This window comes from Chionomys nivalis, chromosome 5 (genome assembly GCF_950005125.1).
Source record: "Chionomys nivalis chromosome 5, mChiNiv1.1, whole genome shotgun sequence".
In the NCBI taxonomy this organism is placed as follows: Eukaryota; Metazoa; Chordata; class Mammalia; order Rodentia; family Cricetidae; genus Chionomys; species Chionomys nivalis.
Window position 1 is genome coordinate 5,991,968 of NC_080090.1, and position 24,058 is coordinate 6,016,025.

A 24,058-nucleotide genomic window follows, 5' to 3' on the forward strand; every position below is an offset into this window, starting at 1 on the left:
TCCCAGAAACAGAATCGCTAGGGTCTGTGATAGGATACTGGATGAGGCCCTTTCTGCTGTTACCCATTACTGGGAGAACACGATCAGGGGGAAAGCAGAAAACAGAATTGCCAAGTGATGGAAAGTGGAACTTTCTAGAGAAGCAGAACTAGGCAAAACGAGTTTTTCTTCGTCAGAAGAAAAGCAGTTCTCTTCCTGGCCACACTGGGCCACTTTAGGGGTGACTGACAAAGCAACATTGGCATTATTAACCTTCTGGGGTGGCTTAGCAGACCTGGTACATACTACTACTGCTAACACCATGTCCTGTAATTGTACGGCTCCTTTGTAATTGTACACTTCCAAGAAGTCCTAAGTAATGGATGCCTGGCAAGGACATCTCTGGAGTCAGCAGTCAGCCTGCCACAGGCATCAGCTCTGCAAGAAAGAAGAGAGAGAAGACAGACTCTCTTTGGAGCGCAAGTAACCTGGCCATAGGAGTGCTTTCTCTTTATAGTAGCTCAGCCCTTGACAGACATCTATGGTCTGTAGAATCAAGTGTACCTGAGATCAAGAAGAACACAGAGAATCTATTTTTACACTAATGTCACCAGATTTGTGTTCAGATCCCCCCCCCCACCACTCCTCCTCTGTGATGGAAACACCTTACAATTCTCATTGTTTCTCCTCCTTTCGTTCATTCTAAAGATGGGCCTTTGTGCTGTGACTGCACACACATAGGCATAAAGGAATAAATTCACTTCTCCAGGTCTAAGGGGTGAAAGAGACCTCTGTCACTTGAAATCATCAATGCTGCTGCTCAGGGGTACATGTGAGGCCATCACAGACATCACACAGTTTAGAAGGGATTCTGCCAGACTAAATCACACCAGTTCTGGAGAGACAGATTGTGCAGAGCAGCACTGGACGGTTCAAGGCCACATGTCCTTTGGTTAGCTGAACTTCCTTACTCCCTAAGGCTGTACTACACAGCCCAGTACCTTGCCAGAGAGGTGGATGAGTCTGAGATAGGCCTATGGACTCCCTGGGGCTGTCTTCTGATTTTCTTTTCTGATTCTCTGATCTGACACTGACTAACACACCAGGTTTGGAGAACACATTTCTAACAACGTCTTTCTATTTACTGGTGCTTACTTATGTGTGGCCCGGACTATAATTTATGCACATATTTACATTCAGCTGAGTGTTTTTCATTAGTGGTTGGGGCTATTTAGTCCTAAGCTTAAATAAGTCAAGAATCAGACTGTGTTTTGTTTTAAAAAAATAGAGAGAGTTTAGGGGTTAGCTTCTTAACTGGCTTCCTGTTGCAATGACAAATCCCGGAGACTGTGTTCTTTGTAAAGCAAAGAGCTTTATGTGGTTCATAGTTTGGGGGGCGGAAAGTGAAAGCTTAGGCAGTCAAATCTGTTTGGGTTCTGCCGAGGGCATGTGAGTTACATCACAGCATGGTGACAGTATGTGCCAACGTGGCATGAATGCCCGGAGAAAGGCCAACATAAGGTAGTCTTGCTTCACAGTGTACGAAAGCCACCCCAGAAGTGGCTGCTCCATGATTGGGGGGTGTTGCAGATGAGAGAGAGAGAGAATCCAGAGGGGCCTGGAAGAGTTCAGAGTCTAGATAAAGAGAAACAGACTGGGTATGGCTGGAGCAAGGGAAGTGGGGAGAATAGCAAGGAATAGCAAGAGAGAAAATATCTGGAAAGAAAATAGTAGGGAAAGGTAGAAGAGTGGGGGGGGGTTGCCCTTATAAATAAAAGAGGGGGCAGTCGGGAACAGCCTGGGGATATCATAGTAGAGCGGGAGGTGGAAGGACCATGAAGTTAGTGTGGGTGCTTTGCAAAGTATAACAAGTAAGGATGAGTAGGGACTGAGGAGGCCTGGAGGCCAGCATGGGCTTTGATATGCCAGTAGGTGCCAGAGGTATGTGTCAATGGAGAGCCCCATGGGAAATGACTCCCTTTCTCACATTCCTGAAGGAACGCTGGTTTTCATCTAACCACCAGAAATCCTTCTGTAGTCCAGCTTGAATTGAGCTTAAACTCAATTTTGGGCCAAGTCAGTAGACCTGCCCTTTGGGGGGAAGTTGGGGTACCCATTGGACCTGACACATAACAAGTCACTTTTGGGTAAAGAGTAATTCAATCTTACTAGACCTAATCCCCACTACACCATGGAAATTAACCACTGTCAAGGATCTTCCTTCAAGGCACTCATTTCCCACTCTGCCTCATTTCTTCAGTGCCCCACTTGTCAACACCCTTCCACTGGAGATCATGTCTTAAGTGCATGGGCCATTAAGGGACAAACCATTCCTAAACCCAAGAGTATCAATTCCATTAACTTGTTATAGAATCTTATTTTTTTAAGCATACATTGTTATTATCTACTTTGCCAGTTGCTAAAGAAATAACAGAAAATGGGTAGGTAAGTCCATTTCTTTCTCCATAAATATTTGGAGAGAGATCTTTAAAACCATTGCAGGACATTTTCCAAAGCTAAAGAAGTGAGTAATGGTTCTTAAAGAGCCCTTTATGATGTCACACATTTATTTTAACAATGATCTTGTTATGAAACTTTTCTTGCCTTCATTCAAAAGCACCTATGAAGTATTCATGCAGGCAAGCATAGTGGGGCCAGGAAAAAAACACCTGAAGATGGAGGGACCACACGATCGAGTTCATTTGGTGATTTAGAGCATCAAAGAGGAAAGCACAGTTGAGAGGTGGCTCTGATGGAAAGTTGACCCTGAGGGGACAGACAGGGTAGGTCCCAGCAAGTCATAGACGTGCAAAGACCTAAGGTACCAAAAAAAGCTGGGCACATAGATAGTTCTAGAAGTGCATTGTGGGTAGAGAGAAGAGTAGATGCAAGCCTTGCCAGCGAGTGAGTGGAGAGTGGGTAAGAAAGTCTAGGGACCAGAAGATGGGAAGTTCAGAGCAGTCAAGGCAGAAAGCAGCACGATTCAGACAAGCACAGCCACAGAAGGAGGCTGGAGGGGCCCAACTTCGTATCTAATTGAAAACTGGGACCATCACCGTCTGTCTCATTGTCTAAACTCTCCATGAGAACTGTGGCAGTTGTCAAGGAAAGAGAAGTCAGTAGCACCTTTCAACCATCCAGATTCGCCCTTGAGGAGGCGGCCTCCAAAGCTGTGATCTGAGCCTTCTTCTAGACCAGATGTTCCATCAGCAAGACTACTTTGAACTTTCTCTAAATGCCAGGGTCACAGCGGAAGCACGTGTTCTCCCTTAGAAGAGACTTTGGGCTCGAGGAGGTTATAGAAAAGTCGAGATACTAAACATTTGCAGCAAGGTAAAGAGAACTTTACTGAAAATCAGTTCAGAAGGGGGCTGGAGAGATAGCTCAGCGGCTAGGATCTCTTCCAGGGGACCATGCACTGTTCACAGCATCCACAATGGGAGGTTTACAAACGTCTTTAACTCCAGTTCGGAAACTCTGATTCCTCATCAGGCTTCCACGGGCACCAGGCATATGTGATGGTATACACACATGTAGGCACACACTCATACACACAGATTAAAAGATTAAAGATCAATCCGAAATAGAAAATCTCTGTGTCTGATGATGCAAATAAAATAACATTTGATGGCCAACCCCGTTACCTTACCCTGCTCTACTCATGACAGGAAACAGGTCAGACCAAGTCCAACCAGACAGCATCACAGTGATTTTCTAATTGCATGTTAGTTGGAGAAGAAATATGGCCCCAGGGGGCCAGTAAAACCAGATAATGGCCCACCTCTGCCTCAGATTTGCCACACCTGGAAGGCACATTACCTCTGAGACTCTTTCAAGAAAACCTTTCCCTCTAGTTCCCAAGGTAGAGGCTCAGGGAGAAGAGGTGTTGAACCCAAAAGTTAATATGGAGAAAGTCAGGAAGCAGTAGCAAAGCCAGGCCTGACTGGTTGCGAAGCTCTTCTCTCTGGCTCGTGAGCAGACAGTGTGGGAAATGTTTGTTAGGGAAGCCTTGAGGCAAACTCAAGGGGGAGCAACCCGGAACCAGACTGTGTGCAATAGGGACCACAGGCTCAAGCTTTTGTTATCACACATGGGAACCGACTGTAAAGTAAAGACATTGTTCTGCAAATGTTCAAGAGAATGCTGGGGATTCTACAGTGGTAATTGCTAGGGAGAGGGAGCCTCAGCAAGGCTTCCACGCATGAGCCCTGGCCCATTTCTGACAAGAAAGGTGGTTGTATTTGTATTGTACCAACTTATAATAGTTCTAGCTGCAGGACTGTCTGGGGATCCCCAAAGATCAAAGCTCGGCCTTCAGCACACGGGGTCCCAATGCCACAGCCATATGCTTTCTGCTGATAAGGTGAAAAGGCTGAGAATCTGGCTCCTGTGTGGGAATCCAGGCATGGCTCCTCTAGCCCAGTGGCCAACAAAGTCACTGAAGTTCACCAGGCTCCACTGTCCCTGTTTATACAGGAGATGACATTACCTACCTTTTCTAGGGTTTTTATAAAGAGTGAATGACTCTTTTTAGACACACGCATGCACACACACACACACACACACATACACACTAGGAGAGAGAGAGCACTTATGCAACATGGTGAATACTGTATGTGTTAACAATAATTATCAATACTGTTCTCTTGTCCCTGGGCTATATTATGATAAAGGAATAATAGCACTATTAATAGAAATAGTTACTTTTGCATGATCAGGGATTTTTTTTTAACCCGGTCAAGAAGGATTGGCATCTGTGTGACTCTCTGAGCCCCATCTACTTATGAGGCTAGCTGACGCCGAGTAGCATCGTGACTTAATGGAAATGACAACAATTCAATGTTTTTAGGAGGCAGGCATGCCATTTGATCACTCTGGAAACCCTGAGATACTGATGGCCTTGTGTGGAGAGTATTTTTTTATACATCATGGCTGTTTTGTTTGTTTATTTGTTTTGGAGGGGGGTTGAAATGGTTACTATGCTGTGTATGTCTCCAACGTGGCGCCAGAGGTGAGGTCAGTCTTAAGGGGATTGTGTGCTGTAAAATTTCATACAACAGGAGCACAGTATAACTTTTTTTTTCAGTAGCATATTTTGCAAGTCTAATTTACCAGACAGTCAGGTTTTCTGGCTGACCTCTTTTTTATTTTATATCCCCTTGGGCAATATGAGAAATGAAAGCCGAGAGCTCTCTCTCCCTTTCTCTCTCTCTCTTACAAACACACACCTCTCTCTGTCTGCCTGTCTTACACATACACACACACAGGATGAGAAGGAAAGAAAGAGGCAGTTTTCAAGAACTCCATTAGCACTGTCTCCCTACAGTAGCCAGGAGCCCCCTCTTTCACATCTGAAGAACCCAGGTCTCTCCAAATGCAGGTCTAGGCCATCCAATGTCTGACCTAGCTTTCAACCTAAAGCCTCAGAGTTGCACATTTCAGAATCTTGCATAGATATGTAGACCATCTGCTTAGATAGGGATGACTTCTTCTCACTACTAAAATGGTTCAATTATTTTGATCCATAAACATCAATTCTCCATTTCATCCTCAAATATAAAAGTTTAATACCGTCTACAGTTTGAAGCGAAAATTCAATGGATATAAATGATTTATGGTTGCGCCACTGTTTCATGGCTTTACCACTGCTTTCCTTCAGCAATGAGAGTCCAAGCTGCGGAGAGCTGGATCCCTTTAGGAACTATATTGAACAGAGAAGGAAGGAGGCCAGAGAAAGAGAGGGGGCAGCTTTGGTTTTCCTCTTGTCTAGGTTCTGATGGAGTACACTGGGGAAGGGCACTCTCATGGTACGTCCGTAGAGACAGCAAAACTGTGTGTCTTTGTTCCCCAGAAACATAAATGGTGCCAGGGCCTTGGATGTCCATGATCAAGAATCTCCACTCCTCTTAAACCCACTGTGTTTATTTTATCTCAACACATCCACCACCTGCTGGCTCACACAGGTCTGTCATTAGGCTACCTGGCAGCACCACTGGCCACCTCACACCAGCTCCATGTGAGGAGGTGGCATTTTGGCGGTTTCTCCTCTGCACTCTATTTGATAGGAGCACAGCACATCACCCTGTGGTCTGGCTCCTGCTCCACTAGTCTGCAGCTAATGAGCTAATGTAAAACAAGCTGCTTCCCAAGTGAGACTGGGAAGTGCCTGGTTCCAAGCTCTAGGCTCTCACATTTCAGCCAGCGGGAGAGCTCTGGGAAACCACCTGGGTCCAGAAGCAATTGCCCTTTTCTTTCCCAGGAAGAAGCAGAGTCTCCAAGAAGGGAATCATGGGTACTCCTTCTACAGAGGTCTCAAGGGACTACACACTAGGGAAATGACTGGATCTACATGCAAATTTACACGCAGGTATACATTAGTGGGTGTATGAGCGTGTGGACACATACACAGACACTCACACAGCGCCCTGAGGAATCCCGATATATTGTAATGCATCTTCCAGAAATCAATCTCAGCTGACTCGGAGCTGCTACAAAATTCTCTAGGGAGCAAAATATCAGAAGACCCAGAGGTCAAAGGGCATCCAGAAACTTTAGGGCTTGCTCCCTGAATAACTGAATTTTACAAATAGTTTAAGATTTCCCCATTTAAGCACAACAATTTTGTTTTTTTTAAAAATGATATTTCAATGAGTTTGGATATAAAAGTCATAAACCTATTATATGTGTTCAATTCTGTTTTTGTAAGTTAGTCTCATTGCTGCAGCTCAAGGCCATTGTCATAAACATCAGGGGCTGTGCTAGGCTAGAAATTATATGACCAAAGGCTGCAAAGATACCACCGCCCTCTCCACCCCAGTGACAACTAAAGTGGATGAAAAAACAAAAAACAGGGCTTCCCATAAAGGGTCCAGAAGCAGAAGTCAGAGGGCAGCCAGAGAGTCAAAGGGAAAAAACACGGGTGGGCTTCATACAGGGTAGGTTTTGAATAAATGGTCCTCTGCAGGCCTTGATTCCCTGGCTGGCTGGGCTTTCTGGTCAGCATCCCTGTTACACTGGTAAAAATCCAAATGGCCATCATAGTTGCTGGGACTTCACCCATGCTCCTCCTTGTCTAATTCCGCGTTTCTCATGTATGTTCTTAACTAGCTACTCAGAATCCAAATGAATAATGGCCAAGGCCTCCTTCTGATGATCTGGCTAGTCATGGAGGGGTTTATCTTCTTATTGGGGTTCTGGGTCTCTTTGTTTTCTGGACCTTGGCAGTTTTGGAAGGCAAGAGTTGAGTTCCTGACAGGTTAAGGGTTGCTTCTGTTCCTTACTTCTCTGCTAGAAATGTCTTCTCTGGGATTCCCATGTGCAGTGACTCTAAGGTAACTGTACACCCCACTCACAGTCCTCCCAACAGGAAGCTTCAACTCCCTTCTTGAGCTGTTCCTTTCTATTCAAGAGACATGATGTATTTGCATTGTTCTTCATGTCATGAGCAGCCGATGGTGTGGGAATCTCTGAGAAGGGACACACCCATCAAGAACTTGCTAAGGTCTTCCACATGACCAGCTTCATGGGACATGTCCCTTCATAGAGATGGGATGACCCCTGAGAGAAAAAGAAGTTCTCAGCAAGCCCATTGGCAGAAGCCGTTCTTCAAAGCATGAGGCCTGGGGACCAAAGAATAAATAGCTCAGCAGCTTCTACTGCAGGCAACAAGACATTAAAGAGTGCAACGTCAAGTGGCTGAACAGTATCAAAGAGAATGGTCCAGGATTCCATCCTCAGCACAGCAGAACATCAGAGTGATATAATTGAAAAAAAAAAATAAGGAAGAAAAGAGATGCTAAGAGTATAAATGTATTTGTTTCTTTGAGTCACATTGAAATGCATCTGATGCCTTTAGCGACCTGGCTGCTTTTCACAGACACCAGTATTTGCTGATCTCCTAACGCTCACTCTACTTTCTAGACCAGTTTTCCTTGTTTTGTTTTTTTTTTTCCTCTTCTGGCTCTCCAGTTGTATTAGCTTGATTTCTTTCACTGTGATAAAGACCATGACCAAAAAGAACTTGGAGGAGGAAAGAGTTTATTTCATCTTACACTTCCAGGTCACACTCAATTGAGGGGAACCTAGGCAGGAACTCAAGAACCTGGAGACAGGAACTGAAGTGGAGGCCAGAGGGGAACATTACTTACTGGCTTGCTTTCCATGACTTGCTCAGTCTGCTTCCTTATACCATCCAGGACTACATGATCAGGAGGTGGTACCACCCACACCCATCACTAAGTAAGAAAACACCCCACGGGCTTCCCACAGGCCAATCTTCCAGAGGCATTTTCTCAGTTGTGTCCTCTCTTCTCAGATAATTCCAACTTGTGTCAAGTTGACAAAATCAAAGCAAACAAACCAAATAACCCATCCAGGACACAAGGGAAAGAACAAATCTTTAGGATTTGCCTTGAGCAGAATAGAAAAGACCAGGAGTCTTGAGAGTCAGAACCAGATTCTTGTCTCATGCCAGCTGCTTCTGCCCTTGTACTCTGACTTGTCACTTAATCTCTGTTGTGGAATATTAGTTAAAGATGTGTTACATTTGTTTATGCTGTAGAATATTTGTTTAACGATGCAAAGATGTGTTTCATTCTTTCATGTTGCATTTGTTTAACTCTGTGAAGCTGTGTGCCTTTGCCTGTCTAAAACACCTGATTGGTTTAATAAAGAGCTGGGAGGCCAATAGCTAGGCAGGAAAAAGGCTAGATGGGGCTGACAGGCTGAGAGAATAAACAGAAGGAGAAATCTAGGAGGAGATCTAGGAGCAAAAGAAAGAGGAGGAGAGGAAGACTCCAGGGGCCAGCCACCCAGTTACACAGCAAGCTAGACAGAAAGAGGTAAAGAAAGGTATACAGAAAAAAAGAAAGATAAAAGGCCAGAGGGAAAAGATAGATGGGATAATTTAAGTTATCAATTAACTTAAATTAATTAGAATCAAGCCAAGCTAAAGCCAGGCATTCATAAGAATAAGCCTCCATGTGATTTATTTGGGATTTGGGTAAAGAGTAAAAGAAACAACCAACTACAAATCTGAAATTCAAATTAGTATCTTTCTCTCTAAGGTGGAGAAAGGAAGTAGAAACAATACTAGACAAGGCAAGGGTCACAGTCCAGAGGAGTCACACGACTCGCCTCTGCTGAAGTGGCCACAGTACAGGTGGGACACAGACACAGACATGACCCCTTCCGACGCTGGGCTGGCTCAGTACTGTCTACGAGGCATGAGCTGCGCAGAGTGAGCTCTCAGAACCCATGTGAAGACTCAAACACCCATTCTAACAAAAGGGTCCAGCCTAGCAAATAAGAAAACGCCCTGCCTGCCCACTCCACAGCTAGTTCCTGAGCCCTCGAGAGCTGTTTATACACCCTCATGAACTCACAGACAGCAGCACGTCCAAGTACAGTAGTTTCTCACTTTCATAATGAATATGAGGAAGAATCCTCATCTTGATTATCCAATTTTCCAAATAATTAAAACCCAGGAAGATGAGAGCTTTGCATCTAGATATCAATTGCTTTCTTTCTTCAAGTAAACTCACCGGTGAACCACACTGCTAAACCCTAAGCAGGGATCTGTTCTTAAACTCCTTCCGCCTCTCTGTTAGGTCTCTACTGTGCCTGGAGGTCACCTTCTCCTGGTTTTTCCTTACCGAAACACCTATCCTGGGTACATGCAATAAGCCCACCAAGCATCTGACAGTTTAGCTTAGTGGGAGAGTACTTGCCCAACATACACAAGGCACCGAACCTGATTCCTGACGAAATCAATAATACAAACTGAATTGAAGTGCCCATCCCTACAATGCTCTGGACGACCCCTCACCTTGTTTTAATACACTCTAAGATGGTTTTGGAAGCCTGTGTGAGCACCAGTTCCTTGCGGGGAGTTCCCGGCCTCTGCCCTTTACACCTGCACATGCTCTTCACCTGGCATGATGTCATTTAACTGTGAATTTGCACATCTGCCTTACCCACCAGATGCCAGGCTCGAATGAACAGCTTCATAGTGCATACAGATAACCTGGGGACCTCCTTAAAATGGGCCAGGTCAGGAAGGAGCATCTGCAAGTCTCATAGCTCCTAGGTCACTCGAGCCTCAGCCCCACACACTTCACTTGAGCCACCAGATTCAGAGTAGGTGTCTGAAATTTCAGGGACCCCGTCCCTCGTCTGTGTTTCAATCAGCTGCCCCAGCAGCTCCCTGACAAGATGAGAGGGCAGACGTTGGGGAGGCTGGCAGAATGCAGAACAGCACACACACATGTGGGCTAGATGGCAGTACACTGGGGGTCAGCTTGTCAGAGGGAAAGCAAGCAGTGAGGCGAGAGACAAGACTTACAGCGAATAGGATATGGGAAAGAATGGCAGAGGCACAAGGGAAGAAGACAAGAGAAAGATGAAAGAGATGCAAAGGAGACGGAGGAGAGCCCTCGTTAGCAGCCCTGTGGACTAAAGTCTCCCGAGATGGGTAATCTAGTCCTTACACCATTGAGGGAGGATATGTAGTGTTGGCGCTCCCTTCTATGTCTCTTCCTGGACGAGCAATGAAGGACCAGCTGTTTCAGTGAGACTAATGACAGAGTGGGACTCATGTCACAGGTGTGCAGAAGACAATCCCGGCAGTAGACAGTATTTCAGCCACCATGCAACCCAAACAAAGGTTACCTGATACAGTTCGATCCGTTGTTCAGGCACTCGGGCTTTGGGGTTCTGCAAACGAAAGACCCTGAATTCTGCCTTCACCAGATTCGAAGCATTCTTCTCCATTGTCGAGACGTCAAAGCGTACAATTCTGAAGTAGGGTCTGTAGAAAGTGGGCGGGATGGTATCTGTAAAATATTAGGGCAACGGTTGAGAAAGATTAAACCATCGTGCGCTCGAGAAAGACCACAGTGTGAGATAGTCCCAGGGAGCCATGTGGGAGATGTCTACGGAATTTCATTTCCAATGGCCAATTTAATATCATTAACAATTTAACCAGGAACGAAACAAAAATCAACATGTGTGTTTAGTTCCAGAGAAGCAGATTAGGAACGATTAACAAACCATTTTCAACCACGTCTGAAAGCAGGCAGTTAACCCTGTCTTTTGAAGGCTGATGGACCAGTGGAAAGCCCTAGATGGTTATGAACTGGAACAAGTTTGTGACAGTTGATGGCTGGAGAGAGCTGCCGGGCTTGCATACACTTTAATCAGATATGCCAAGAAAATCGCTCCTAAATAGCAAGCCTCTGCCCATGTGTTTTTTTTCCTTGAAAGTTTGGCTCCAAACACTCCACTCCTATTCAGCCTCATGGACTGAGTTATTTCTTACTTTCAAAGCTTGAGTTTTCGCGCATATGACCAAGTTATGATAAGGCAATCTGAAAGGTAAAAATAGACCCACAAGTTACCCACACCTGGTCCAGCCCTTAAATTCTGGAGGGGGGGTAACATAATCAGCAGGTGGGTGGAAAGTGATCCTTGCTATGAAAGAAGAAGAAAGCATCAATTTTTTTATTTTGGAGCCTTGTGGAAGACAGCATTTGTGGTTGTACACAGTAATTTCAAGATCATTGCTTAGAATTCAGCTATTGTTGCTTTTGAATATGAAAGTGAGGTTACCCTAAGATCCAAGCTGGTTGTCCTGCCTCTCTGATCTCACCTCAAACATTCATTGAGCACCAACACTGGGACAACAGGCCATTGGATTTTGGGTATGTTTCTATAACCTTCCAAAATTTTCCGGTGGATTGACCTTCCCCATCCCACAGCATTCCCTCCAATCTAGAAGCGCTACTTCATTTTGCCCTTTGTATGCTCACAAGGACTTATTACAATGTAATCATTCACACTTGATATTTCTCTTTGAATATGCTGAGTGTTTCTGTCTTGTGTTTGTTTATTTTGCTTTCCCCTGTGAAATTTTAAAAATCTGGAAGGTAGAGATTACCTGTAAGGAATCCCCCTCCCAAATGCTACATATTCAGGGCAGGGTTCTAAATGCAAGGAATTCCCCAGAGATCTGTTCGCATAGTTGATCATCAATGGGGCCTTGAATGAGTCAGGTATGGGCTATTGGTAACACTAACTTATTAAAGAAGTTTCTGTGCCGATCTTGAAGCAGATATAAATATGTCTCATGAGTCTGTGACAATTATACTGGAGCCCAAGGGCTGCTGAAAACAAACCCAAGTTCCTCATCTTTAGGGGGTCTGCAGTTTTCGCCTCGTAGGTGCCTTTTCTTATCTCTCCCCATGTCCTTGAGACTGGGAATTCAGGCTCATGAATTCCAAGTCATTTGCCCTATGAATTCAGGCTTTGTAGCTGGCAAACCAGAACTCTCAGAAACAAACAAACAAACAGCCCCACCAATCCAAAATAAGCTGACTTTGGAGAAATGAAAGTATTCACTGAGACACTGAGATGGCCCTCTGTGGAAGAGATGGTGGAAGCCTTCAGAGCAGCAGGAGAGTCTTTGGAGTCCTCTAGCATAGCAATTCTGTAAGGCAGCTGCTGAGACAACATCATCTTTTTCTTTGCTTGGAATATAACCATTTCAGCAATCATGATTCCTAGCCCCATCCTAAGCAGCCCAGCTGAAAACAGCTCCGTTGCCCTGGTAGAGCCTGCCAGGCAGAGAGATCAGGCCAGGCTCCCTGGCTTTCCACACCATCTTGGCCAGAACCTTCCACAGGAGACATGGCCACATTCATCTTTGCTTATCCTCTATGTTAGACAGCAGAGGCTTCAAACATCCTTTGAAAGGCCATCCTGGAAGAGCAAGACCAATTTTGTGTGTTTCCTGTCATTAGTCAGTGTAAACATCTTCTTTTCTCCCCTCTTCTTCCATGCAGCCCCTGCGGACCCATTCGACTTCCACAAAGCAGCCATCTTTCACATCCCTCTGCCACAATCCTCTCCTTCATGGAGTTTGTAAATAAGTGCTTTCCAGATTTATTTTTATTCTCTTTTGTGTTTATTAAACTTTGAACAATTTTTCCCCCTTTCTGGTCTTCTGCCCATATACACGCGCTTCCTTTTTATGGCTGCCTCAGCCCGTGAGGTTAATTTTGTTTCTACTTCTTCTAAGCAATCTCCAAATGATCCTGTCCCAGGCTTTTGAGCTCCGATGGAGCTTTGGCAAATATTTACAAGAGTCGCTTGATGGCTAAGTGCGGTCCCTCGACTGTGTTCCCTGCGTCCCAGGCAAAACGGTCCTTTCTGCTGGCTCGCAGAATCATTTAGACAGTCTATATTTCAACTGGCTGATAATGCCAACCTGCATTGAGGTTCCTGATTCGTAAATAAAAGCAGTTTAATGTGCCAGGTGGAAGGCTAGCTGAGCACCTCCGACCAGCATCTCTGGTCAGGTCTTGGAACCAAGAGAAGCAACCAGGCCTGGAGGAGGATGTGATCAAAGAACTCAATAAAAGTTGCTGACCCAGGAACCACTGCTTTTAAGGGAGCATCCCAGCTGCCCCTACTGTCATTTGCTTACTGATCACAAGCCCCCTGACCTGGATGAGGGACTCGAGCAGTTTGCCAAATGTCCTCTCATTTGGGGAATATATAGCTATAAACTGCTCCACCAACCAGAACCAGAACAAGGCAAGCTCACTCCTTCAGCTCAGGGTGCCGAGCAGCGGGGTAGAGGACTAAAGGCTTGAGCAGCCCAGATCCACCCGCTTAGCTTTGGAGGAGGAATGAGCTGTTTGCTCTGCCTGCCCCCTCCGGGATGGGTTCTTGCTATGATCCTCTGGTAATTCCAAACCCAGTTTCCATCCTCTCGCCAGGCCAGGTACTCTTGCTTGACGGGCACCAGCTTGTCCACACTGACAGCCTCATCTACCCCACCCCTCTCCATCTCTGACCCACGTTTCCAACTCAGGCAAACCGATTTTCCTCCAACTGTTTGGCTTTCACACCAGCCGCTGACTCTGTTGGTTTCCCACGTGCCTTGCACTCAGAGGAAACCGTGTGCTTCGAAGAATCCATGTGTCATGGATTGAGCGATCTCCCCTTCACCTTGCTCTGACTATACATCTTTGCTAAACCAAATATGAGAAATTGGAGAGCTGGGGGACAGGGATTTAACTCTTCGATAATTTTGCAAAGTTATACAGAAAGCTAAATGTAGCATTTAATCACATACTACTTCATAAATACTACAGACTGACGTCGGTCTGTTCCAAATATCTATATCTATATCTATATCTATATAATGTATTCTCTCTCTATAAGCACCTTCTTGGGTGTCTTTTATTTACAGTTATTTATTTCTTCCTAGCCCAGAGCTGACTTCTTGAGATGGTGACCAGAGCATACACACAGGGTCCCTGTGCTTGGAAAGGTACCACACTCCAGCTGAATGCGCTACAGTGGCATCTTGAAATCCTTAACTTTTTAATTCATGTTTTGTGAGAAAAGTCCTACCTGACAATGGGGTATGAGACTTGGATCCTCAGCTCACGCACTGACAATCCTCCCAGAATTCTTTGCCTCTGCTTTCGCTCTCTGGTGGCCCCATCCTCATTCAGTGTTCTTAGATCACCTAGTGACCACTGTTGGTCTCTACACCTAGAAGGGGTTAGGTGCACAACCCAAGCCATTTCATGGTGGCAACTCTCACATCCCTGCTGGCAGTGCTATGGTGCAATGAGAGGAACATTCAGCAGGACCACACCTCGGCCCGCTCTAGGTACCAAGCCCAGGCCACTGTGGAGTTTACCATACCTTGGGATAGAGTGAAAGATTTATGGGATGAATATACTAGCTTGGTAGGGCATCAGTGGCAGGTAGGTAATCTTTCTTTCCTTCTTTCCTTCCTGTCTGTGTCCTTTCTTCTTTCCTGGTGCTTTCTTCCCGGTGATACTAGGGATCTAACACAAGGTCTCGTGCATGTTACACAATTGCTCCACAACTGAGCTATTTCCCCAGCTGTTCTAGAATTTCCTGCAGTCCCTCTTTTTTCTGACTGTTTGTGCAAGAGACCCCATAGTTTCCCTTTGAAAAAAGATCCTCTGCCTTGCTTCCCTATCCCCGCTACAGCCACACAGAACAAGAAGCTCTTGGGGCAGGAAAGACCTCAGTGGGGATCTCAGTTCTAATACCAAGTCAAGCAGAGCTTGGCTGAATGGGCAGCAAGGACACAATCCGGCTTTTCTGAGCTTGTCTCTTTATCTGTACAGCCAGGCAAAGAGATAGTGAATGGTGCTGCTAGGATCACACGAGCAAGCAGAAGGGAAGTTGGAGCCCTGGATCCTGCACATATCTCTACCCAGGTCCGTTGCAAAGATGCCAAGTGGCCATTGGGCCTTTGTAAATGCGCCCAGGAGGGAAGCTCTTGCTGCCCAACAGAATTCATTAGAGGCAAAGAGAAGGAACCAAAACAGCAGCAGCCCCAGGGCACTGTATAAAGGGCTCTGTGTCTCCTAATTTCTGTCCTCTTTTTGGGGAGGAGCTAGTCACCAGAGTCTTCACCGTTCCCACCATCTTCCACTTGCCGTACTGGCCACTCCAAAGGGTGACGAGATGATTCTGTCTTCCCACCCTCACCAAGAATGCTTAAATGAGGTGCGCCACCCCCCGCCAAAAAAAAAAAAAAAAAGGCCAGGTGTAACAGCACCTGCTTGCTCATAATCTCAGCATTTGGAGGCTGAGGTGGGAAGACTCATGGGTGAAGCTAGCTACACAAGTACTATTCTAATTCTAAGCTAGCCAGGGATACATAGGAAGACAAAACAAAACAAACAGCAATAACAACAACCACCACAAAAATCCCACAAAGAAAGCAAGGTGAAGAAAGGTCTTACATAGGTGTCCTGAAAAAGAACAAAGAAATAGAAACTGTAACAAATACCCCAGAATATCTAGAGCTTAGCCCTTAAGCCAGGTAAGACTTCGGTCATAGTTAAGTGGAGTGGTTCTCAACCTGTGGATTGTGACCCCAGGGTTGAATGACCCTTTCAGAGGAAAACACAGATATTTACATTATGATTCATAACAGTAGCAAAATTATGGTTATGAAGTAGTAACGAAAATAATTTATGGTTGGGGGGGGTCACCACAACACAAGGAACTTTGTTAAACAGCCACAAGCATTAGAAAGGTTGAGAATCAGCGATCTGGTGTTTATGCCCTAATTCAGTTAGATACACCACAAAATTGACAAGGAAAAGACAAAGGACCTGTCAAACTCTTGGGTCAAGGATCTACAGGTGTTTGCTGTATTTGTTAAAACATGGGTTCTCAAAGTGAGGTTCTGGGTCCACAGCATTGAGCCTGGGACTTGAGACAAATGACAGTCATTGAGGTGGGGGGGTCTGAGAAACCCTCCCCTTCCTGCTGATACAACTACTGCCACACTGATTTCTAAGTGGTCAAATCAGTGCTGTTAAACAAAAAGATCATTAAGGACCAGGAGAGGCTCTTGGTGTGGTGTTCTGGTGTTCAACAGTAGCAGTTACCTAAGGGGAACCCAGCAGTCTTTGTCTTTTGGGAATTTCCAAGATAAGCAAGAAAGGTCAGTGGGTCAAAGTGAAGGAGAGATGGTGTGGGTTTCCAAGGGATTGCTAGTGGTCTGGGGAGGCTTTGTGTGTTCTCCTCCCTGAAGGAGCCATAAGCTGTCTGTACTTCAAATCCAAGATAACTCCCTCCTAAAGTCATAAGAGACTTCCAAATCGCTGCGGGTTCCTTCTGACAGGAGTGGAGATGGAACTCCCGATGCAGGTTCCTTCTGACAGAAGTGGAGATGGGACTCCCAGGGTAGGGAAGATTAGGAAAACATGGGAAGGGAAAGAAACCCCTCACTCTGATATCTTGCTTGGGTTTCCTGTTGGCTGAGAGTTGAGAGTTGAAAAACGTGTGCACAACTGATAAAACTTAAACTGCCCACAAAGGCATCTCTAGCGAAGACATTAAAACCAGTCTCTTAGGCCAGAAGGTTTGTGGCCTCAAGCTTAACTGTCAAACATTCCCCTCTCATTAAATCTAAACAACACACCTCATAAAACCAGTTTACAGTTTCGTCTGCCAAAGGAAATTCTTTAAGATAAGATAAATACATAAACCAGCTCATATATTCTTAGTTAATTGTTAAACCGTGTAATCTTTAAATTTTGTTGAAAATTACACTCTTTGAGCGATGTGACTTAATTATACAGTGTAGTGACAGCAAAAAGCGAGTCTTTCAGGAAGCCAGCGTGCGTATCTTGGCCTCTCCTTAAGTCTCCCCCTCTAGATATCCGACCTTAATTTTCCCTGCACCCCCTCCCCATATCCTTCCTTCAGTCTGAGGTGTACACTATCTCTTGTCTTGTCTTAGTAGACTTGCTTACTTCACTGCATTTTGACTCATCCTGAAAACCTTTCCTGCAGGGTAGGTGAGGGTCTGCTTTCTTGGAATGGAGATCCCTAAGTGGGGAGCACCGCATGGTCGGATCACCGTGATGGGCTACCACAATGCCATGAGTTCTTGGCGACTAAGGACAATGGTCAGTGTTCGCTGTTTCTTGGGTAATTCTTGTACCTTATATTTTGAGAACCACTGACAGAAGGGAAAAAAGGTCATAAATAAAAACAGATGCACAAGGAACACCTAAGTTTTAATAAGGCATTACACATATTTTAAAAATACAGAGGAAATAGGAGATTACAGCAATACAAGATCTCTAAAGGTCTTCAGACAAAAAACAATAAAAGCCCCCTGTGAATTGTTCACTGCTAGTCTGGAGGAACTTTGAAGACAATGATGCCTGGGTATCTGAGCCCCCCCCCCCCAAGTGTTGGGAACTGGATCAGGACGGACTTTCCTAGAGTCCTTGGGTGGCTCTAACACACAACCAGGATGGAGGACTGCTGAGGGAAGCGAGATGCTTAGACTAGAGAAGAGAGGACTTAGGGGCTTCAAATCCCTCAGGGGTTTCAAACATTCCATGAGCTGGAAAACACCTTTCTGTAGATCAAGGGAGTCACAGTTAGGCTCAATATATAAGACTGCTGTTTGCTGTGCGAGTGTGTGTGCACACATGTGTGTGTAGTATATACATACATGTATGGATGTTTATATATATCTGTACACACACACACACACACACCTTGTGTGTTTTCCTCTGTAATTCTCATTATGCACTTTTACCTTATGCACTGAGGCAGAGTTTCTCACTGAACTCAGAACTTTTGGATTCAGCTAGTCTGCCCAGCTTGGGCCAGGGATCCCCGACTCTGTGTACCAGGTGATGAGATCACAAGCATGCCTACTAAACATTTACATGATTGCTGAGGACCTGAACTCAAGTACTCACGTTTACATGACGAGGGCTTTTTCCTCTGAGCTATGTTCCTGATCCCATTAATGTGTAAGGAATTTTCTAATGGTTCAGAAGAGTTTGAAAAGTAAGTAGAAGTACCCACCTGTCTTCCAGGACATTAAGTTCCAATGCTACTGGAAGAATCCATGTCCTTGCAGACATCTGGTATACCAAATCTGGTGGCCCTTCACACCATTCTCATTTTAATGGACTCTACATTGTTTTTGTCCTCTGAATCCCACTGTTAGAGAATGTTCACTCAACTCGAGGGTTTGATGAGTATCCTAGACCTACTGGGTGAATGACAGGCAATTCTTCTCATAGTCACCCTGGAGAACTCATGTCGTAGACTACACCGGTCTGATCACATTGAGTTTGACCAGCCTTCCCTTCTAGCTCCTCAATTAATGAACTAGGTAGTGATGAGTAAAGTGTGCCCATCCCACCCCTTCCTTCTAATAAAAAGAAGGGACTCACCATGCTGCATTCTCTGCAGAGAAGATCATCCCACTTCAGAGACAAAGGAGTGTGAGGAATGTCAGAGTTCTTGCTAACGTCCAGCTGAGGTAGTACTTTCAGTCAAAAATAGTTTAATTCTACACTCTGCCTTTTGTGAGAAGAGAGCCCCAGAGTGGACGGCATGAACACCACCCAGTACCAATGCTGGCATTTGATGGGCTCATGCGAGGAGAGCACAAAGAAACTGGTCCCCTTCACTAAAAGTCAGCCTGAGGAAGTATGATGCCAGGAACTATACCTTCACTCCCTAACAGACCACCCTCCCACCCCCGTGCACTGGTTGGAGGAACTGAGGCTGAACACTGCAACTGTCCCCAGGGAGAGGGGCATGGCTAACTCCAGTATGGCTCCTGGTTTTTGGACTTCCACCACATGTGCCTACTGCCCAGACCCTAGCAGCATCTACACACCACTCCACTGGAAACTTCCAATGAGCAGAAGAGAATTTTCGTTTCCTTTCCCATGACAGACTCCACCACCCTGCAGCACAGCGGTGATTGGCAGGGACTTGTGACATGGTTAATGAGTATAATGGTCCCTCATTCCTGACATCTTGTGTGTGGGGGGGAAGTAGTGTGGGGGTTTATTAGACAGCCCCCCAGAATGCAACAAGACAGTCAACCCACCCAACAGTTGGAGGGCAATAAATCAGCTCCTATTTGTGTGTGCACGGGCGCAGCCAGCAAGAAACCAAGACAATTGTGTTTTGGGGTTTTCTGAAATTTGTCTTGGCACACTGGCTATAGATCCAGTTTCACTACCACATCCCAACCCTGCTGACATTCAAGTCACAGCAATTTAACGTAAAATGACTGAGAAATAAACAGCACATCGGCCGTGGTTTCTGATTTTCTCTCCGGCCATCCCACCTATTAAATGTAACAGGGCACCACAGCATCTGTAATTTACAGCAGAGTCTCCGAGAGGGGAACGGTGTCAGACTTGACACGCCGCTGGCAGTGGGGAGCCTAATTGTGCCAGCATCAGCTTGTGTGACTTGGCCTTCATCAAGCTGCTATTTGAGACCAGGCATACTGTCAGCAGGAGTGTTTGGGCCCCTTCTTACACAGTGGAAAAAAAAATGTAAAAGTAAAATAACAGTGATGCTGGCCCATGGTGTTTGGTTTTTCTTGCACTGTGACAGACATGGAGTTTCTACTTTCTATCCCAAAGTTTCCATTAGCCCCATAAACCCCACCTCTTTGGAGACACCCATGGCCCTTACAGTTCCAGGCTTCTCAGCCACCTCTGGCTGGCTGGGAGTTTCTAGGCTTCACAGTAAAAGCTCTGGGCACTAAAAAGCAGGCCAATAGTGTCTGCAAAAGGCTACTGGCTGACTTAGAAACAATCCAGAAAAGATAATCATGGAAAGAACATGGCTGCACCCACATTCGAACAGCTAGATGGTGGAGGTTTCATATTCTCCCACCATAATCTTCCAGCGGCAGGCTGCCCTGGCTCTTGGGATAGGTTACTTCTTGTCTTTTGCTTGTTTTTTTTTTTTTTTTAGATAGGATCTAGCTATGTGTCACAGGCTGGCTTTGAACTTGTGAGTCTGCTACCTCAGCCTCCCAAGTGCTAAGACTGTATGCATAGGGCTACCATTGTTCAGCTCGGTACTGGGATCAAATGTTTGGAGTCAGTTTTACATGGGACAATTTCATTCTTCACAATATGTAAATCTTTTCCCCTTCCTTCCTCAGTTCTTCCTTCATCCACATCTCCCTTTCTTCTCCCCTCCTTTCTTTTCCCTCTTTTCTTTTCCCCCTTCTTTTTCCTTCATCCCTCCCTTCCCGCCTCTCTCTCCAGCTCTCTTCTATTCCATTCTCTTTCTTCCCTTCAAGCTACGCTTTTGGGAGCTGAAGAGATGACTCAAGGGTGAAGAGCACTAGATTTTGCTCTTGCATAGGATCTGAGTTCAATTCTCAGCACCCACGTGCTGAGTGCAACTCCAGTTTCCAGGGATCTGATATCCTCTTCTGCCCTTCATGGGTACTGCATGAACATGGTACACAAACACACACACACCAGGCAAAACAACCATACATGGATGGATGGATGGATGGATGGATGGATGGATGGATGGATAGATAGATAGATAGATAGACAGACAGATATAAATAGATATACAGACAGATAGATAAAACAGCTGTGCATTTTGCCCTCTGTTGTCTAGGAGACAACTCATACCAGTTACCGTTTTGAACAACCAATGACATCTAAAGAAGTTGAGACCTCACAATATCATTGTCTATACGAGTACCCCAGAGACTAGCAATGGCTCCAAACAAGTCCAAATAAGAACCATATTCCATTCTCCTTTCTCTTTACAGATCAAGAACCTGGGGGATTAAGATCTTTTTATGGGGCAATCTCACGTTTCTGTGCTGCAAACAACACAGATAAATAAAGACTGGCATTCTCTCGGCTAGTGCGATGCACGTTCTTGGAGCTCGTAGCCATCACTGTGGACTTTTGCCACACATCACAGGCAGAGCAGCTCCTTACTAGCCTACAAATATTGCCCAGATCTTAAAAACAAACAAGCAAACAAACACACAAAAACACCTAACAGCCAGGGTTCTAGTTTGCTTTCTATTAGGGTGATAAAACTCCATGACCAAAACCAAGTTAAGGCGGACCAGGTTTCTGTCAGCGTCCAGCTCCCAGGTCACAGCCCATCATGAAGGGAAGTCAGGGCTGGAACTCAAAGCAGGAACTGAAGCAGAAACATGGAGGCATGCCGCTTACTTCTTGCTCCTCAGGCTCATGTTCAGCCACCTTTCCTATATTCCTCAGGACCACCTGCCCAGGGACGACACCGCCCAAGGGGGCTGCTCCCTTCCACATAAATCATTAATCAAGAAAATTGTCCCCAGACTTGCCTACAGGCCAGTCAGATAGTATCTTCTCAACTGAGGCTCCCTTCTCCTGCTGACCCTAGTTTGAATCAAGTTGACAAAACACGAAGCAGCACAGCCAGTGTGGGTTCTTCACGTTTTCTTTATCCTTCTTGCTTATGGCCTGTTTCTTTTCTTTTTTCTTTTTCTTTTTTTGAAAGGCAGTCACTTTGTTACTCTGAGACACTGTGCTGAGGCTCTGCTCTGCCTTAAAGCTCAAGTTAACAAGTGGCAGGGCACACCCTGCTAGAATTGCAAGCTATTTACCAACTGAACCAAGTGGCATGGGCTGTTATTAGGAACATCTTAAAGCCATGGCGTGGCAGAGAACAAGGAACAGAGGATCCTGCTTACCCAGGTGATGGAAGGAAAGCAAGAACTGTGATGCTCTATCTCTGAGACCTTCGGTGTCACGTGAGTGTGTGTGGAGGAACGGCCTGTGTCCTGCAAGGGTGCTCAGTGTTAGTGATGTCCAACCTCTCTGACTGTCAAAGACAAGACCCTCAGAACTCAGGCTCAGCACGGCACTGCCTCTGGAAGACAAGACCCTCAGAACTCAGGCTCAGCATGGCACTGCCTCTGGAAGCTCCCACTGTACAAATGTTCTTCCCAGTTAGAGGCCAAGCCCAGGGCTCCGGGGAAGGCTCAGGTCTGATCCCGAAGACAAAGGCTCCTGATTCCCTCAGCTCTGTTTCAGAATTCTGAGGCCAGTTTCATCATGCCTTCCACCTCATCGTGCCTTTTCTGCACAAGCAATCCCGTGTCCTTTCACCACTTCTCATATTCACTTTTCCTGCTTGTTCCTTCTGCTTCCATCTTAAACTTACTCCCTTAGCCTGAACATAATCGGAGAGGCCCTGTAGAGGACTGTTACCTGCCCTGAACTTACACTGTTTCCCCCAGACACCCCTCTCATATTGTGGATACCTTTTTTTTTTTTTTTTTTTTGATATAGAGTCTCACTGAATAGTCCTGGCTAGTCTGGAGCCTGCTATGTAGATCAGGCTGGCTTGGAATGCACCGATCTGTCAGCTTCACAAGCGCTGGAATTAAAGGTGCGGCCCCTACACCTGGCCAAGACACCGTCCACCTACACTGACGCTTGAGGTGTCTACTGAATGCAAGATTCGCCATTTATCACTATCTCGCCCGGGTTTAATTTGCTGAAGCTGATTTTGCAGTAGAATACACTCAGAGGAATTCAAAGGTGGACACAGGGGACCTGAGAATCAATCAGCTTGTTAAATGATGCTTCAGGGGCTTGGGATCAAGTCAGAACAACAGTCTTGTTTATTTCTCTACATAACCTAAATTCACAGATAAGGACGAAAGCGTTGAAGTGGTACAGACCTCGATCTGCACTAACTCCCTCCTTCTCCAGGCCGTGAGTGCTGTGGTGCTAGACTCCGGGCGGAGCTGCCAAGTCTGAAACTACCCTATCACCTGTCACCATGACAGGGCTTCTGATTTACCCAGCAGCACGCCTCAAAGTGGGTCAGCAGGCCAGCTGCACGCCTCCTCCAGAGAACAGCCAATAGGACAGGGCCAAGGAAAGTTCTGGAACCCACTTAATCCCACTTTATACACGACCTGTACTAACCAGCAGCGAGACTAGCTTCCAGATGCACATTCTCCAGCAGCTGAATGACTAGTTTGGAGTTTTCTTCATACTAAATGGTAGCTCTCCGTCTGAACTGTAAAGCTGAGGTGTCTAAACTGCTGCAAGGAGCCTTAGTTCCCCACAGTCTACACGGGCATTTTAATAGATAGTCACCTGGTGCCTCATGGAAAACTCTACAGGCTTCCAGGATGGAGCACTCTTACTGGGTGTGTGCACAGGGTGTGTGCTCTTCCCTCATCCTGTTTGTCCTGGCGACACAGCTATGGGCAATTAAGATAGGGGAGCATATAGGAATTGCAAGAATCCAGATGAACTCTACCGTGGAGGAACTCTGGAGCACAGCCAGGGGTGCGATGCTTGTTTTAGGAATCTGTTCATTTGGGCACCGAGGAGCTTTCTGTGCTTCAAGGTCAGGCTGCCATTTATAAGAGAGGAAATGAGTATCTAAACCTAGAGTCTTCATTGAAGGAGCAGCCCATGGCAACATTCCCCAAATGTTCAATGATTTCGTTACCGAACTAGGCGAGAGCAAGCTCTCCAGCTGAGCTGCAATCTCCTTACCTCCGTGGGTAGAGGCCACAGAATGTCCAGGTTTTAATACACTCCAAGGGATGCTGGGAAGGGAAACTGGGTGAAGACAACAGCCAGAGAGTACAAAGTGTTAATTCTACTAGTTCCAATGTGTTTGAGACTCCAGCAACGTGGGACAGTAATTGTTGTGATTGTAAGAATGGAAAGAGATTTCT

The 24,058-nt window shown here is 45.7% G+C and overlaps 1 protein-coding gene across 2 annotated transcripts in view; it reads right to left on the bottom strand.

The window, feature by feature from the left end:
* Window positions 1-24,058, bottom strand: part of Tgfb2 (transforming growth factor beta 2) — an 82,719-nt gene that overhangs the window by 18,218 nt on the left and 40,443 nt on the right. For both annotated transcript variants that reach the window (XM_057770233.1, XM_057770234.1), the window contains one exon: window positions 10,648-10,811. In XM_057770233.1, coding sequence (XP_057626216.1) covers window positions 10,648-10,811 — 164 coding nt within the window. The remainder of the gene's footprint in view (window positions 1-10,647; window positions 10,812-24,058) is intronic.